The sequence below is a fragment of the Neofelis nebulosa genome, chromosome 8, assembly GCF_028018385.1.
Source record: "Neofelis nebulosa isolate mNeoNeb1 chromosome 8, mNeoNeb1.pri, whole genome shotgun sequence".
Taxonomy (NCBI): Eukaryota; Metazoa; Chordata; class Mammalia; order Carnivora; family Felidae; genus Neofelis; species Neofelis nebulosa.
The window spans coordinates 124895734-124914878 of NC_080789.1; the positions used below are offsets into that span (position 1 = coordinate 124895734).

Below are 19145 nucleotides of genomic sequence, written 5' to 3' on the forward strand. Positions count from 1 at the left end.
TTTTCCAGTTAGATTTTTAACCTTCATTTGTTTTCTCGTTTGTTTTTTTGTTTGTTTGTTTTTACCTTAGAAGAGCCCCTTTAACATTTCCTGTGTGCTCAGTTCAATGGTGGTGAACTCTTTTAGCTTCTGCTTTCTGGAAAACTCTTAATCTCTTCTTCAATTCTGAATGATAACCTTGCCATGTAGAGAATTCTTGGTTGGGAATTTTTCCCTTTCAGTACTTTGAATGTATCATGCCATGCCCTTCTGGTCTATAAAGCGTCTGCTGAAAAACCTACTGATAGCCTTATGAGGGTTCCCTTTTGTACAATATGTTGCTTTTCTCTTACTGCTTTTAATATCTTCTCTTTATTATTAATTTTTACCATTTTATTTTTTTAATGTTTGTTTTTCAGAGAGAGACTGACAGAGTGCAATTGGGGGAGGGGCAGAGAGAGAGGAAGACACAGAATCGGAAGCAGGCTCCAGGCTCCGAGCTGTCAGCACAGAGCCCAATGCGGGGCTTGAACCCACGAACCATGAGATCATGACCTGAGCTGAAGTCAGACGCTCAACTGACGGAACCACCCGGGCGCCCATAATTTTTACCATTTGAATTTTAATGGTCTCGGTGTGTTTCCCTTTGGGTTCATCCTATTTTGGAACTCTCTGGGCTTTCTGGACTTGAATATTTGTTTCCTTCCCCAAATTAGGAGGAAAGTTTTCTGCCATTATTTCCTCAAGAGTTTTCCTGGCCCTTTCGTTCTCTCTCTTTCTCCTGGGATTCCTAGAATGAAAATGTTATTCTGCTTGACACTGTCCCTTAAGGGGACATCCTGTCTTTTTAAAATCATTTTTTTTCCTTTATTTTCCTGCTGTGATTGGGTGCTTTCCATTGCTTTGTTTCCAGTTCACAGATAAATGCTTCTATTCCATCAGTTCTGCTGTTGAACCCCTCTAGTGTATTTCTCAGTTCTGTTTTAAACTTCTGTTTGGTATTTTCTTATATTTTCTATCTGTTTGTTGAAGTTCTTGCTGTGCTCATCCATTCTCCTCCCAAGATCAGTGAGCATCTTTACACCCATTACTATGAATTCTTTATTGTGTTGCTTACCTCAGTTTCGTTAAAGTCTCTCTGTGGGGATTTCCCTTGTTGTTTGGTTTCGGATATAGTCCTCTCTCTCCTCTTTTGCCTCTCTCGTTTTCTCTGTATATGTTAGATGCAGTGGCTCCCCCTTCGGTCTTCAAAGAGTAGTCGTGTGTAGGCATTGTACAGTGTGAGCCAGAAGCACAAACTCCCCACAACCTCCCCACTCCACGGCCCCACTCTATGGGCATCTGCTGTATGGGCTGCGTGTGCCTGCCGGCTATGACATGGCATGGTTGCTGTGCAGGGAGGTGAGGGCTTATGTCACTTACCCATCCCAGTTCTGCACAGGGAGGGCAGGGCTCAGAGCACTCCTCTGATCTAGCTGTACCTCGGCTGCTGCATGGGGAGGATGGTCTTTTTGCAGCTCTCGTATGGCCCAGGGTGGCTGAAACGTGGGGTACTCTCTCAGCCTGGTTATGTGGTGGGGAGGGCAGAACACGCCCTCCATGTGTTAGCAGGCTAGAGGGAGGGCACCAAAAATGGCAGCCATTTACTCCCTCACCAGGAACTTAGTTGCAAAAATGGCTTGTACCAGCACTTCCATCCCTGGATAAAGTCCTTACAGGTTGCTTCCTGTAAGGCAAGAACCTTTAAAATCTGATAGTCCCTTTAAAATCAGTAAGGTACTATTTTTAATTTTCTGAGGAACCTCCACACTGCTTTCCAGAGCGGCCACTTGTACCCCAATGTCTATAGCAGCACTCTCAACAATAGCCAAATTATGGAAAGAGCCTAAATGTCCATCAACTGATGAATGGATAAAGAAATTGTGGTTTATATATACAATGGAATACTACGTGGCAATGAGAAAAAATGAAATATGGCCTTTTGTAGCAACGTGGATGGAACTGGAGAGTGTGATGCTAAGTGAAATAAGCCATACAGAGAAAGACAGATACCATATGGTTTCACTCTTATGTGGATCCTGAGAAACGTAACAGAAACCCATGGGGGAGGGGAAGGAAAAAAAAAAAAAGAGGTTAGAGTGGGAGAGAGCCAAAGCATAAGAGACTGTTAAAAACTGAGAACAAACTGAGGGTTGATGGGGGGTGGGAGGGAGGGCAGGGTGGGGGATGGGTATTGAGGAGGGCACCTTTTGGGATGAGCACTGGGTGTTGTATGGAAACCAATTTGACAGTAAATTTCATATATTAAAAAATAAAAAAAAAATAAAACATAAAATCAGTAAGGTACTTTTCAATCTGTTTCTCTTGTGCTAGATCTCAGGTGAGTGGGTTTGCATATGAGCCCTTTAAGAGTGGGATATATGTCCTCTAGAATTCTATGATTCTTCTGGTCTTCATCCCCATTTCTTTTTTAAATCACGCATTGTGTGTGTGGTGGTTCATCTTTCCAGTGCTAGCCCTCAAGGTAAGAGTACCTGATATGGGGTACTATCTCTTTACTCCTGGTGGGAAAATTCCAAATTTGGAGAACTTTCCCAATTGTGGGGTCACTACATTTGGGGTGGGTTCTCAGGAAGGCCATGTCTCTGTCTCTCCTATCTTTCTCAAAGTATTTCTTTTGTCTTTTGTTGTGAAAGTGTTAGTCTTCTAATTCTCAAGTTTTTTGTTTGTTTGCTTGTTTTCAGAGAAAAATTATTACATATGTAGCTATAAGTTTGTTTTATCCATGGAAGGAGTTGAACGCAGGGTTTTCCCACACCACCATCTTGAAACCCCCCCCCCCCCCCCATTCCCAGAATAGAACTTATCGTCTTGTATGTAACACATAATCAGCCACTTTTTTCAAAAGAACTGTCCCCAGAAGGGATGTCCTGAGACTGGCAGTGGGCTCTAGGGGGCCACCCCTTTTTTCCTGCAGTCCTTTCTCTGAAGAGATAAGAGGGACATAAAGACTAAAACCTCAAGGTCTTGCTCTCAAGATTTAATGACCTGTCTATTGAAAGACAGTTGAACATCCAGTGAGAAAGAGGAATTTCTGGAGCTGTGAGGGACACTCTGAGAAAGACTAATCATGACAAGCAAAAGTGGTCAAGGAAAGTTTTGTGAAGGGCTGAATCTACCAGATTGTGTTGGGCTTGGTGTGGAGGCAAAAGAGGGAAACACAGAAGGAGGCATTCCTGAGAATAGACAGGGGAGACTGAGCCAGAGGCAACACATGCATAAATTGAGACCATTTCAAAAGATGAGAAGTAAAGAAAGAAAGAAATAAAAGGCAGAATCCCTGCCCCTATTGTGCTTGCCATCTGGCCAGGATGCTTTCAAATTAATGAGCAGGTTAAAATCCAGCATGGTTCCACACAGAGAGTAGCCTAAGAAGTACTTTGTAATGATGATCAAAAATATGTATCATATTAATTACCAAAATAAAATGATTGCCCTAAAATTCCTGAACATAAAATCAATCTATGCTATGAAAGATTTCTCTTTTGCAGTAAATGTCACTAAATGAGGATAAGCATGTTTTTTTTTAAACAAGTGTGACTGTTTGTTTGTTTTCAATATGGTAGGAAGACAGTTGCTTTAAAATGCTGTTAAATGTCCGTAAGACATTCCTCCATTGGAGGAACCATAGGCATTCAACCGAACTTGATAACAAGACGTATCTCAAAATAGTTTAATTTTGCATTTTATAGTAATATAGTTTGCTACTAGGATATAAGAGAGATTAAAGGTGACTATGAGTGGAGCAAATAATAAAAGCAAAGCCCACAAAGTGGTACAAAGTCCTTCACATGGTAGACACCACATCATCAAGTATCCCATTCAAAGGAGTACCAGCAAAATACTCTTGTGAGAACTTTAGGCATTATATTTACGCTTCCCTATTTAAATATAAGAAGAAATCATTGTGGTATTTGCTGCATGTATTTTATTAGGCAGGCATTTCTGATTATAGGAGAATCCTAAATTATAAAGTTAACTCAAGTTTCAGATAAAACATGGACGATGCAGTCATTAGCCATTCAGATGTAAGAGCCCTTTGGTATTGTGGTCAGGCATTTTCCATCAGTGCAAGGCACTTCAGCAAAGTTCGTGTGTGATAAAACAGCAATGGCCTCTAAAGTGTGTTTTTAAAGTGAGTTTTCTCAGAATTCTAACTAGATTCTAAAAATGAACAGACACACGCATACACACACACACACACACACACACACACACACACACACACATGCACGCACGCTCATTTCCTTTTTTGCTGCCATTTTAACTTGCCAAAGAATAAATGTCTATGAACCAAGTCTTATTAATATTAATATATACTTTGTTAGTTTGCTCCCTGAACACTGTCACTTTGTTATACTAAATTAAAGCCCTGACAGAAACATCCAATTAATCCTCACTAAGAAAATGCGTTATTGTGTCATCATTAATAAGCGGTTCAATGTAATCACACCTTGATCATGCTCCTGAGTGGGTTCAGTCCTTTGCACGGCGTGCTTAGAACCAAACTGTCTAATATTAGTTCCCTTAATGATCGTTCATACAGGAGTTAAAATGGATAGTCACTCTCCTTTCGGATGTACAAATAATCTATTTTCTTTTACTGAGAAGGCTAGGGAAGGAGATGCCTAAACAGAAAGGAGAAATTCATGAGTCTTAGACTAACTGTTATCGTAAGAGGAGACTCTGGGATTCAGTCATAACCACAGGGTATGATGTTGAGCTCAAAGCTAGTTCCCATGCCCCGCTTATCAAACCCCGCCGAGCATTTGAACCACAAGTGGAAGCTCCCCGTGATGAAAGGAAGCTTCCTCTGGCCAAGTTAGCAGAGCTATGATAAAGTCCCTTTGGCCATGTGCTGCCTGTAGGAAGCCTCGCTAAGCTCAGAGGCATCACAGATGAATACCCTACCTTAATGAGAACCTGAATGGACCCTGTAGCTTTGGCAGATATGAAATACCAGAAGCTTATGGTGCAGGCAGCACTGGATTCCTTCCACACAGCACTCCTGAGGTGTGCTTCTTCGCCCTGAAGGCCCACCGGAGTAGCCTCCAGATACAAGAAGTGCCCTAGGAACAAGGATAGCATTCACATAGGACAGAAATAACAACGAGGGGATCATTTTAGCCTTTCCATCTTAGTTAGGGTTTTTAATTATATTTCATATGATATGAGCTGCCAAAGGCATTTCCATTTGAAACAGAAAGAAAATCTAATAGCCTTGCTTCTAGCTCACTGACAGAACAATTTCCAACCGTCTGTGTGCTTTTAGCAAAGGACTTCACAGTATGCAAATTAACCGATCTGACAGGATATTTGTGCCGCTGAATCAACAAGATAGCTATAGAAATCATATAATGGACTCCTCCAACTATCGAGTTCTTGTAAAACAATGGGAAGATACTACCTATGAAATATAAATAAAGGAATATGATGTACTTTTCAAAACTTCACTCATCTATTGAGTATATAAATAAAATGCTGAGAATTTTAATATGTAACATGAAAGGTACATTATACTTATGTATCTAATACTCAAAACATTTTACATATGTAGAGCTGAGTGTTTGCATGGGACTCAGACCTTCCTTTCTCTGTTGTGGTTATTTTGGCTTAGATGGCTTTGTTTTATCAGAGGCCTGTGGAATTTCCACCCTTAGATACCTCTTCTCTTATTCTGTAGCATCCAGGAATTCAGGGTCCTTTCTTCATTCTGCTAACGTCCTCTGTCCTTTGACCAATGAGTCTGAGGCTTGACCTCATCTACTTACTGCAAAAATGAGGCACTCCCAACACTTCTGACATATGTGATCTTACGGTTACATCTGCATGGCACTTCTAGTTTTCAAATTGCTTTCCCTCCATACATGTCATCTCGCTTCTGTAATCCCTGTTTGGTACACAGGGAAAACTTTAGTCTCTCCATATGCAAATGGGAATTTTGAAAATCTGAAGAGCTACATGATGTGCTAATGATCAAAGAAGTGGCAGAATTCAGCGATACTAATAATAAGCACGTGTCATTGAGGAAAGGTGCCTCTATGGATATTACCATGTATCTACAATGATCAGAGTCATATTAAAATGTGGTTGCTCCCTGTTATATGTTGAATTGTGTCCCCCCGAAGATGGTGAAGTCCTAATTCCAGTTTCTGTGAATGTGACCTTGTTTGGATATAGGGCCTTTGTGGATGACCAAATTAAAATGAAGTCATCAGGGGGGTCCTAGTCCACACTAAGATTGTGTTGTAATGAAAGGGTAAATTTGGAAATAGAGGCAGACATGCATAGAGGGAAGGCAGTGTGAAGACACAGGATAACATCATCTACAAGCCAAGTAATGTCCAAGACTATCAGAAGCTAGGAGAGAGGCACGGTACAGGTGATTCTCTCTCTCAGCTCTCAAAAGAAACCAATTCTACTGAGACCTTGATTTCAGACTTCTAGCTTCCAGAAGGGTGAGACAATGTCTATTGTTTCCATTTCTGGTAATTTGTTAGAGCAGTCCCAGGAGACAAATATATTTGTGAAATGCCTAACTTGCTGGCCATGGTACTATGGTAGTCTCTCTGGAGCTCTCCAGTTGCTGTTGGGGAAACAATGAGATGCTCACTGTGAATATGATTAGGATTGCTGTAACAGCCTAATAACCTACCATACTTGTTTCCAAGGGTGTGGTCTTTGGGAGGTCGTAGGCTTCGATGAGAGCCAACCCCCAAAACCCAATCAAAGTTTTCAGCCAGGGAGTTTTGCCAGCCACACCAGCCTTTCTCAAAAGTACAGGAGGTACCACATTCGGCTTCATCAGTATAATCTCCACAGTCATCTACGAAATTACAGCTTTGCTCTGGTTTATAACATTTGCCATTCTGACATTCCCGATAGCCATGAGGGCAGGGACCTAAAAAACAGAAAACAAATGAAGATGAGGAGACACTACTAACACATCACTGAGGTTAATAGCTAGTAAGAATGGATTTACTTTAACATATAAAACATGGTATTCTTAAGAGTTTGAGTTATCTGACCCCCATCTCTCTTCTAATCTCCCTCAGGGTTCCGGCCAATAGATCACTCACAAGGATTATTCAAAATGAAAAAAAAAAAATCAAGTATCATTTTACTGATCGAGGAAAGTACCCCAAGACTCCTCAAATAGAGCATTTCCTGTAAGCTGAGTTCAAGAATATATATTAGATCTGAAAGCCAAAGTGTGGCTTTCCATTTTTTAGCCTGAAACAAAACCTTTAGGGTATTCAGAGCTTATGTATTATGGTGTATTTGGAAGTCAATTCCATTACCACCCATGCATTTCAATATTTATCAGAAGCCAAATACTTATATGGTACTTTCTCAGAAGCAGGGGTATGAATATATAAGTAATATTCAACTTTCTAACAGATTTTTTTCTACAAAATGCATATATACCTGTCAATTGTTTCGAATTTTAGAAGCAATTTCCCTACAAAGCAATGTCAACAATAAAGACTTTTTTTTTCCAGAAAGCTTAAAGTAAAAAGCAATGTTTTTGAAGATCTGAGTTTGAACTCTGGTACTGATACTTCCCAGTTATGAGACTTGGATCATACCTATACTTGAAGAGCTTTCTAAAAAGAAAAAAAGAAAAAAAGAAAAAAAAGGACAGTAAAACCTACAGAAGGTAAACTAACTAAAGAGACTTTTGTTTATATCCCCAGTACCTGGAACAGTGCCTGGCCATGAGTAGAGGATCAGAAAATATTAGTCAAATAAAGGAATGTGTGAAATACAGGGCTCTGGAAACAGCAAAGTAATTCAATATGCACATTAAAGGTGTTGTTATTATCCTGCTCCAGTATTACAACAGAGCATAAGCACCAGTGTCCCAATATTTCAGTAGGAAAGGTTGTTCAAAGATCCAACTTGGGATATCCACTTCCCAACTGCTCTATGACACTATGGCATCAGAAATTTTCTTCCTTCCTGTCCCCCCCCCCACCGTCTAGGGAGAGAAGCTGATAATGCCTCCCTACTTCACTTCTACATGGTAGCTTCCAGAGCCTCGTGTTGTCTGGTGGTTGACAGACCACCTGGTCTGTCTAATCCACTGGTGTGGATTAGAGCTGGGAGGTGACTCAGGGATTTATTCGAAGGTGTTCTGGGAGCTGGAAACTCCTGCTGATAAAATCTCATAAAGAAGATTTTATGTCCTAGATCAGTCTCACATTTTAGAAAATAGATGGCTAAGAGGGAAGAAGTGGGAGGAGATGGTGGGATGCCATGTAGAAACCGCTAGGGAGAAGAATGGTATTCCAAAGGCTTCTAGCCATTTTGTGTGCTAAGCTGTTTCTGGGTTGTTTCTTAAAAAATTGCCTAATTAAATGCCCTTTACACCTGCAAAGCCTTTGAAAATAACTTTCAACCATGCATTCTGCCTTTAACAAAACTTTTTTGTCTGGGTTAATTGCTAACATTTTCCTTTCTTGCAGCGTGGGATTAAGCTATTTTTATTTAGGCTCCCAACTCAGTTTTAGCAGACTGGGGGTAAGGAAAAGACCTTTAATGTTTCAATCACAGAACTTGACTCAGAATCATAACATTAAAGCAATTTTGAGCTACACAGGAATGGATATCACTTACATTAACTCTCATTTAAAGATGAAAAATAAATGGAGATTATAGATGTTAAATGGCTTGATGATTTTTCAAGAGCAGAGGTGCAATTTGGACACAGGTCTACTGTCTTCTGATCTATTTTTTAAATCTACTGACTTGAAAAGAAGAACAATGATACAAGTCAACTATCACAAGACAAGCCCACCAAGGAACAAAAATGGTGGTGTTGACTACCAGATGCATTATTTCTCAGGGGACCGTTGAGACTCTGCAAAATTACTAGATCATTTAGTTTTACACAAGTTGGCATTTGTATTGATTCTGTCAATTCCAACTTGTTTGGGGAGTAAAAGCAAAACTGGTCTCTAAGATTATTTTCTTCAAAGGGACCAAATCAAGCTAAAATTTAATTCTTTCCAGACAAACAAGAAAATATTTTGAACATGTTTCAAAATGGAAACACACCATAGACCCCAATATATTACACAATCAATATAGAATCATAAAAATTAAGATTGTTTTTTACATTTCTAAAACATAAATAGCTACACAATTTAAAAAACACAATAATTCAAATATTACACAAGATAAATTTTGAACAGAAAGCCTTTTTCACTGCTATCATGTGTTCTACCCATAAAATATTTTTTTGCTAAATATCAAGGAAAATTATCAGTGAATGTTATTTACTTATTTCCAAATTATTTTCCATGCCTGTTGTTTCGTCCAAAGAAACCAGCTACTTACAGGTAGAGTGTATGTCTTTAAGTGATTGTGATATGAAAGCTTTTATGCAATTGTATAACTTTGATTTTTAGTAAAAATATATTCTTATTTCAATTAGGCAGAGACCTTCTTAGGGGGCACTTTCTTTCTATAAAAAAGAACAAATTATAAAAGCCAAACACCTACAATGTAAATAAATCTTAAAGACATCTGAAGCTTACCAATGTTAACTGCAAACTCAGATTCTTCCCCTCCAAACTTTTCCAGCCAACAGACTTCCTCAACTGGGTTTATGGCAATTCTATAACTACAGTTACTACAAATCTTCTAAGGGGCTCTGTGTAGTAGTGTAGTAGAGTCTGATTCTACTTTTTGATGTTTGACGTCATTGCTGAAACACAGTAAGGTAGCCCCAGTGCTCCCCCTATTGGCAGGAGGTTCAAATCATTACATGCCCTTACCTGTGCACAGAAATTCTCACCCCAGTCCCATCAACCACAATGAAACTCTATGCCAGTTTTCCTTTCTCACTCTCTAAAACTACTTTTAGACATGCTTTGAAGCTACTCTAATGTCCCAGGAAGCCTAATTATGTAATAGACATTTTCAATCCTCTTAGTATTTTCAGTCTTAACATCTGAACCCAATTTCATTATCAATTTTCTTTAAATGATTTTATTTATTTTTGAGAGAGAGAGAGAGAGAGAGAGAGAGCGAGCATGAGTAGGGGAGGGTAGAGAGAGAGGGAGATACAGAATGGGAACTAGGCTCCAGGCTCTGAGCTGTCTGCACAGACCCCGACTCTGGGCTCAAACTCACATGAACCATGAGATCAAGATGTGAGCTGAAGTCAGAGGCTCAACTGACTGAGCCACCCAGGCACCCCTACATCTGCACCAAATTTTGAATGGAGGTCCACCTTGTAACGGAGGATGGGCCCAAGTTTTATACACATACATAGCATATGAGTTATGCTATATATATGTTTGTGTGTGTGTGTGTGTGTGTGTGTGTATATATATAGCTTATATATATATATAGTTTATGTATATATAACTCATATATATGTGTGTGCATATATATATACACACACACACATATATATATACACATAATTTTTAATATCATAACTCATATGCAATCTTCCTTCACAATTACTGTTTTGGTCCAAGCAACCAACAATTTATGTGAGTTTATTACAATTCTTTCCCTTCTGATTTTTGTGTCCTACCCGTGACCCCTAAGGTCCATTAAATAAAAAAGAACCATGTGATATTTTAACATAATTGAATATCACTCCTCTGTCCCAAACTCTATTTAATTAGTATTCCCCACTAAAAGGAACCAGGTCTCCTTGGGACAATGGTCTATTTGGAGCTAAGAGCAAAAATGTTCAAGATGAGCCTAGATATTCTTTGTCACAGAAAATAGCAAAGTACTCAAATATTATAGCATTATGATGAAAGGTTTAAGGAGCCAGCTTTTAGAGAAACTTACTGGCCAAATCAGAGACAAATTGAGTATCAAAGTAAGTAATAAGACCTGCTCCCAGCATATACACAGTAAGAAACAGTAATAAAGTATGAACTTATCCTTTGGCAATAAACAACTAGAAACTAGGGCAAAACATATAAAACAAGTATTTTCAAACATCGGACATCAGGAAACACAGGATGGTGATCCCTTAGAAAAATGAAAAAAGACACATCCTATGATCACCCCTAGATTTCTGCATGGAAGCATGTTCTAGACTGTAACTCTCAAGGGTCAGCCCATCAGAAAATAGAGTAACACTGAGTTGAGGAGATACAGTCTGGGACAGCTAAAATTTTCAATGTTCGGTTGTGGGAGGAAAGGGAGCTATATAGAAAAGGAGATCAAGAGACGCTTAAGTCTTTGTCTGAATTCTAGCTTTTATATTTGTAGGATAAAATCCAAAAAGAGAGACAGAGAACAACTAAGGGAATAATAACTAGGAGCTATAAACTGAAAAAATTACCAGAGTCCACAAAGGGCTACATATCTTTGAGTTTCTACCAGCCAGAGTGAGTGGAGTCCTTGGTGAATACACAGGGCATTCAGTATGAATTCCAGAAGGGTACATTTTAGTATGGGGCAAAGTAACTCTTGAAGGAAATAGACTCTAGACTATGCATTGGATTGGCAACCTACAGTCTTGGGACCAAATCTGGCCTACCACCTGTTTAAGTAAATAATGTTTTATTGGGACTTAGCCATGCCCGCTTGTTTACACATTATCTATGGTTACTTTCACACTAAAATGGCAGTTAAGTAGTTGCAATCAAGACCATATGGCCTGCACAGCTGAACATATTCACTCTCTGAACATATTCTTTTAACCTCAACTTGTTTTTACAGTAGATTACTTTAAAAAGAAGACTTAAGTTTCCTGAGTTAAAAAAAATACAGAAAAAAAATTTGTGAAGAGGAAACGGATAAAGAGGTACAAACTTCCAGTTATTATTTTTTAGGTTTTTTTTTAATGTTTATTTATTTTTGAGAGAGAGAGAGAGCAGGGGAGGGGCAGATTGAGAAGCAGACAGAGAAGCCGAAGCAGGCTCTGCACTGACAGCACAGAGCCCAATACGGGGCTCGAACTCACGAACCATGACATCGTGATCTGAGCTGAAGTCGGATGTTTAACTGACTGAACCACCCAGGTGCCCCCAAACTTCCAGTTATAAAATAAATAAGTCACAGGGATGAAAAGTACAACACTGGAAATATAATCAATAATATTGTAATAAAGTTATATGATGAGAGATGGTAACTGTTATTGTGGCAAACATTTTGTAATGTATATTGATTACACTTTTATACATTTTGTAATGTATAAATCACTGTGTTGCACAACTGAAACTAATATCGTATTGTGTGTTTATACTTCTAAAAAATTAAAATTAGGGGCGCCTGGGTGGCGCAGTCGGTTAAGCGTCCGACTTCAGCCAGGTCACGATCTCGCGGTCCGTCAGTTCGAGCCCCGCGTCAGGCTCTGGGCTGACGGCTCGGAGCCTGGAGCCTGTTTCCGATTCTGTGTCTCCCTCTCTCTCTGCCCCTCCCCCGTTCATGCTCTGTCTCTCTCTGTCCCAAAAATAAATAAAAAACGTTGAAAAAAAAATTAAAATTAAAAAAAATGCTGACTTCTGTTCTAAACCTGTCTTTAAAAAAATTTTTAAATAAATCACAAAGGACCCAAACAGTACTTAAGTACCTCCAAAACAAAGTTCAATTATTTTAAAGGAATATACAAAGCCTTAACACTTATCAACAGAGAATTCACAATTCCAGCATCAAATTAGACATTACTAGGCTGTGAAGCAGGGAAATGTGATCAATAACCAGGAAAAGGGGCGCCTGGGTGGCTCGGTCGGTTAAGTGGCCGACTTCGGCTCAGGTCACGATCTCGCGGTCAATGAGTTTGAGCCCCGCGTCCGGCTCTGTGCTGACAGCTCGGGGCCTGGAGCCTGATTCAGATTCTGTGTCTCCCTCTCTCTGACCCTCCCCCATTCATGCTCTGTCTCTCTCTGTCTCAAAAATAAATAAACGTTAAAAAAAATTAAAAAAAAATAACCAGGAAAAAAATTAGTCAATAAAAGTAAATAAAGATACAAAGAAGATGATGGAATTATCAGGCAAAGAAAGCAAAGCATAAATGTGCTCAATACATTCATCTAACAATAATACAAAATCTACAGAAAGCTCTTGTAATAACAAATAATTTTAGCAAGATTATATGTCATCAATATACAAAATCAATCACATTTCTGTATGCTAGAAGTAAACAACCAGAATCTGAAATTTTTAAAAAGTCCTTTAAAAGAGCATTTTAAAACATGAAATTATAGGGATAAATTTAAAAAAATAGATAGCTGGCCTTTACACTGACAACTACAAAATATTGATAGGAAAGAGACCCTAATTACATGGACATATATGTCAGGTTTATGGATCATAAACCTTAATATTGTTAAGAACTCACATCTCCTCAAATTTATCTATAATTCCAATATAACCTCTATCAAAACTTCAGTAGGATTTTGTAGAAATTAACAAAATGATTCTAAAATATATACAAAAAGGTAAAGCACCTAGATTAGCTACGAAGTTAGCAAATATACAACACATGATTTCAATAAATACTATAAAGCTATAATAATTAACACTGTGTAGTACTGATTTATGTATAAACAAAGTGACCAGTGAATCAGGATATATCATTCAGAAATGGATTCAGAAATATATGATCAGGGCACCTGGGTGGCTCAGTCGGTTAAGCATCTGACTCTTGGTTTTGGCTCAGGTCATGACCTCACAGTTTCAGGAGTTCAAGCCCTGCGTCAGTCTCTTCGCTGATGGTGTGGAGACTGCTTGGGATTCTCTCTCTCTCTCTCTCTCTCTCTCTCTCTCTCTCTCTCTCTCTCTCTCTCACTCTCTCTGCTTCTCCCCCACTCATGCTGTCCTTGTGTCTCTCAAAATAAATAAACTTAAAATAAATTAAAAAGAGAAACACGATTAATGGATTCTCAAGGAAAGGTGACAAATTAATGTAGTATTTTCAACAAAAAGGAATGAACTAAAATTAGATATAAGGAGAAATCAACAAACACCAACTGAGGGATACTCTGCAAAATAAAAGGTGTATACTTTTCAAACATGTCAATGTCAAAGAAGACAACGAAAGGCTTAATAGTTGCTGTATATTAAAGAAATATAAAGATAATTAAAACCTAAAAGCAGTGTATGATTCTTGAGGAGATCCTGAACCAGGCAAAAGACAAAAATTACATAAAGGACATTTTGAGGGAAATTTATAAATTATGAATGAAGCCTATAAATTGAATAATAACACTTATCAATGTTAATTGATTATACATGTAAGTGAATGTCCTCTATTTTAGGAAAGAGACAATGAATTATTTAGAAGTAAAACGGCATGATGATATCTGCAACTTGCTCTGAGATGACTGGAAAGAAAGTAAGATTATATATAAAATAAAAGGGCAAACTGATAATAATCTGCAAATCTGTATGAAATATAAGTTCTGTATAGTTATTGTAATATTTCCATGAATTGGAAACTATCCCCAAATTTTCTAAAAATATAAAAGTTAAAAAGTTAAAAAAATAAAACCTTCCAGTGTCATTCCATCTCAATCAGAGTAAAAGCCAAAGTTCTTAAAATGGCCCACAAGGACTCCATAATCTTGACCCCATTCTCTCTTAATTGTCTTCCAGCCAAAGACTACTAGGCACACTGTAGTTGAATAAAGTTGGGTTTATCATTTGTTGCAGTGATGGAGAAAAAACACCATGGGGAACCATGGGGCCGTTCAGTGAGAGGGCATGAAAAATGATTTATGGGATTAGGGCTTTGGTTAGGTTGCTTTGGGGAAGGGTCGAAGGAAATGGAGTTTTGATCCAGATTAGGTGCTATCAGGAAGCAAAATAATTATGTGATTGGATACCTTAAAGATTCTTACCTAACAAAGGGAAGACTAGAATAGGCTAAAGTTGTAATTGGTTGGAAACACTCCTATGAGTCAAGACACAGGGATGTTTGGTCATTTCTGTGGCTGGGACAGTGTTTGTGTATCATCTGTGCTCAGTCACAATTACAAAAGTGATCTTGTTTTTACTGTGATCCATGGTTCCAGAGTGGCTTTGTCCGATGTTGATGCTCTGTGAAATTGTTTATGTTCAACAGGAGAACCACCAGCTCATAGCAACACTGAAGCCTAAATGATACAGTAGTAGGCCGGGTCCCAGATTCCAGGAGCTGCTTTTCTTCCTCTCACTTTGTAATTCTACTTATGTAGCAAGAGAGTTCTGTGGAGCAGCCAACCCTTCTAAGGGATATAAGGATAGAATATAAAACTCTTATGGTGCTTTTTTTTGTGTGTGTGTGGCAGGTTAACAAAAAAAAAAGGTAGACCAGTTGCTTTGAGAGATCCTGAACCATTTGAAAGGCCTTCATATTTGTTATTTTTTAAGCCCCTATATATTTCCCCTTAGTAGTTTGCAGCAAAAACCTGAAAATGTGAAGGTGCCATGGCATTTTCTTTAATGTTAGCACAAAAGGAGGTAATATGTGGAAAGAAATTCCATAAAATATAATCCTAGCCATTAGGAATGGACAAAGAAAACAGGGAGAGGAATTGTGATCTACATTAAGAAAACAAGAAAAACATAGAAGGAAGTCTAGGCAGAAAAGAAGCCCCTAAGCTTTGAGGAGAAAGATCTACCACAGTTCCAACTGGCTTACTACTGCAGTGTGGCTGAGGCTCTCGTTCAGAGGACAGCGGATTCTGTTTCTATGTTTCCTAGGCAATGTTCACTAGCCCTGGGCTCAGCCCTTGACTGAAAACAAACTGCAAATTGGCTCAAATACTGTTCCTGCAGTTTCCATCTTCATTCCAAAAGGTTTCAAGTCAAATATTCAAAGGACACTTTCTACAGTCTTGATCAGCATGGCAAAAATTTACACTACATTGCCACTCCTGTCATTCAAAAAGGTATTTCCAGAAACAATGGTTTATTCCTCAGTTTTTTAATTACCCAGTTTTAACAGTTAACAGTTAAGAAATGTTATGCTAACATTGCATGCTAGCATTCAACTAGTTCTAACTCTCTGCTGTAAAAGCACTAAAACCAGAAATCCAAAGGTCTAGTTTAAAAAAAAAAATCTATATTCTTTCATGATTCTGACTTGGAGGAAATTTCTGATGTTTTGGTGGTGAACAATTTGTGTACCTGGGTTTCTAGTGCATCATATTTAAGAATGTAAGGTAATGAGTTTGAGCATTAAAAATAATTATTTTTTGAAGTTTCAAATTCAACTACCAGGGATAACATGAAGACAGTCGAGTGAATTCTTTCTCCAGTGATTATGATAATCTTTTATTGTTTTTCAATATACCTGATAGAGGCTTTGAATATTTAAAGAGAAATGGTTATGTCTCTAAGTACATTTCAAATGGAGCTGTTACCATGAGGCGGAACTAGAGTGAGAAGTATGAGATAGGGATAAATCTCAAGATCAAAACACTTCAGGAAAATTATATTTTGTACCTTTAGGCAGTCAACTTTGTCAATCTTTCCTTTTATGTTTTTTGACAATCCAATAGTAAATGAAATTCTCTCATATTTTTTCTAGTACTTGTGATTACTGTACAATTTCATTTTTTCTTTAAGTATTTTAAACTCTTGAGACAAATGAAATCTACTTGGTATATAGAATAAATGACAATATTTTTAAAGTGAGAGAGAGGAATACATACACACCCACAAGATACACACATGCTGGTGTATTTAGCGGATGTTTCTGGAAAGATACATAGGAAATAAGTGCTTCCACTGGAAACAACATAAAAATGGAAGTCAGAAGAAAAATTTTTTTTAATCTAGCCCATCTTTGACAATACTACGTGTGTGTATTTAATTAAACGTTTGTTTTATTTAAAAACAACATGCCGGGGTCTCTACCTACGATAAAGAAGGATTCAAGTAGTAGAGTTACAGTTGGGGAATTCAAACCAGGCTGAAGCTCCTTTGATGAGTATTAACCTGGACTGAGGGACAAGAATGTTGACAGTTTGCTGGAAACCATGATTTATGCCAAGTGGAAGCCTGCACGCTCTCCACTCCAGGGGGCCGTGGAGGAAATAGCGAAATTAAGGAAGAACCAAATTCCAGTTTAGAAAAGTAGATATAAGGAATGAAATACTCTACGAAATATCTAAGATCTGTACTAAATTGATAGTGGAGTATGAACTGCAACAGGTAGAAGAGAGAAGGGAGGTAGTGGTAAAATAATTCAGGAGAAATCGGGTTAGTCATTCTCAATCCCTGCTTCTCCTTCGTTTCCCATATTCATTCAATCACTAACACCATCCTATTTTACTTCACAAATATTTCCTGAATCACGCATTTCTCAAGACAGAAACTCATGTCTCTCCTTGACTAATGAAATGGCTTCCTAATTGATTGCTCTGCATCCACTTTAGTCTTCCTGAAATTCATATCCTACATTGTAAACAGAGTAGTTTTCAAAATGCAAATTGGATCACTACGCTGCTTGAAAGTCGTTAAATGGCTTCCTACCAGAGTTAAGATAAAGATCAAATGTGTTAATGGGCTAATGGACACAGATTCAACTCAGAGTCTGTGTGCTACTCATGTTTGCAGCCTCATCTCCTGTCATGGTACCCCTCACCTCCCCACAACAAAAACCTACTAACCTTCTTATAGCTCCTCCAACCATAGATACCTTACATATGCTGGGCCACCTGCCTCTAGAAATCTCTCCTTGAAAATCTTGCAGATTTCAGCTCAATAGCTACTTCCTGCAAAAATCTTGACTGGTCAACACCGTCCATTACAGTCTCTCACCAGGCCAGGTAACTCTTCTTTACACAACTTTTGTAACATTCAGCATCGTACTTGTCTACATGGTTATGGGCATAATGACTATCCCCTCTGCTAGTCCACAGGGCCCATGGGGGATAGAAACTACCATGTACTTAGAAAGCGTACACTATACATTCTCCTGGGTATACAAAGAAATGAATGAAGGAACAAATGAATGAATGAACTGAAGAAAGCAAGGAGGAGGCGCATGTATCAGTGAGTGAATGAGAGACTCCCAGGAGATGGCTCACTAGAAGATAACCTGCCATTTTGGTATTTGGACAAAAATGACAGGGATGGAGCTGTGTCTGGATTGCTGAACTTCGAGATGTCAAGAATGAAGGTATTAGAGAAAGAGAATCAACCACCTCTGACTTATTTACTGTGATGAAATTGACCAACATTTCTGGGTTTCTTTCTTCTGTTTTAGATAGTGACAGCAGCTATTCCATTTGTTCAAAATATGCATTTCTAACACTTTCAGCAAAGACTTCCCTATTATGTCTGTAGACAGAATTCTACAATCACAATCCCAATTTAATAATACCTTTGTATAATTTGATCTATAACAAAGCAATTTCCATTTTTAAACCTTGCCGACCTGGTGAAAACAAATTCTATGTAATGTAACCAAGACAATTATCTAATTCAAAGCGGAAAATAAAAGAAAACAAGTCACCTAAGCTAAATTCTGTTAAAAGGAGGCGAAACAAATGCATGGTATTTGTATGCCTACATACCACTCCAGTATGTTCACAATTAACTGTGATAAATTATATTTGAATTTGATTCATGGTATATATTTTTTACTTTGTATTCATCATTCATAATGAATAGAGCGCAAACTTCTTTTAAACAGGATTAGGAGGGCTCTTTTTCCTTAAAACGTACTATCAAAAATAGAGTAAGAGTGTTCTCCAGTATTTGTGTGTGTGTATGTGTGTATACACACACATTATTTATGGGTGTGTGTTACATAATTCACACATATTACATACAAATGTGTATGTTGTGCATGCATGTGAGTATTACATACATGAATTTGCACATGTACAAACGATGTTGGTAAAATCACTGCAGAGCAATGTAAAAGTGGCTGAAAACTACTTTTTCATGATGATAATCACCTCCTACATGCTATGCTTTTCGCTGGATACTTTATGAATATTATCTCTAATCCTTATAACAACATTGTAAGAAATGTTAATTACCTCAAAAAAAATTTTTTTAAGTTTTCAGATTCCAGTTAGCATACGGCAGAATGTTAGTTTCAGGTGTACAATATCATGATTCAACCCTTCCATACAACACCTGGTACCCATTACAACAAGTGTACTCCTTCATCCCCATCACCTGTT

At 38.1% G+C, this 19145-nt stretch overlaps 1 protein-coding gene across 3 annotated transcripts in view; it reads right to left on the reverse strand.

The window, feature by feature from the left end:
* MALRD1 (MAM and LDL receptor class A domain containing 1) overlaps nucleotides 1-19145 on the reverse strand; it is an 824069-nt gene that overhangs the window by 341691 nt on the left and 463233 nt on the right. For all 3 annotated transcript variants that reach the window (XM_058681758.1, XM_058681759.1, XM_058681757.1), the window contains 2 exons: nucleotides 6695-6940; nucleotides 4951-5108 (listed from right to left, as the gene is read on the reverse strand). In XM_058681758.1, coding sequence (XP_058537741.1) covers nucleotides 4951-5108; nucleotides 6695-6940 — 404 coding nt within the window. The remainder of the gene's footprint in view (nucleotides 1-4950; nucleotides 5109-6694; nucleotides 6941-19145) is intronic.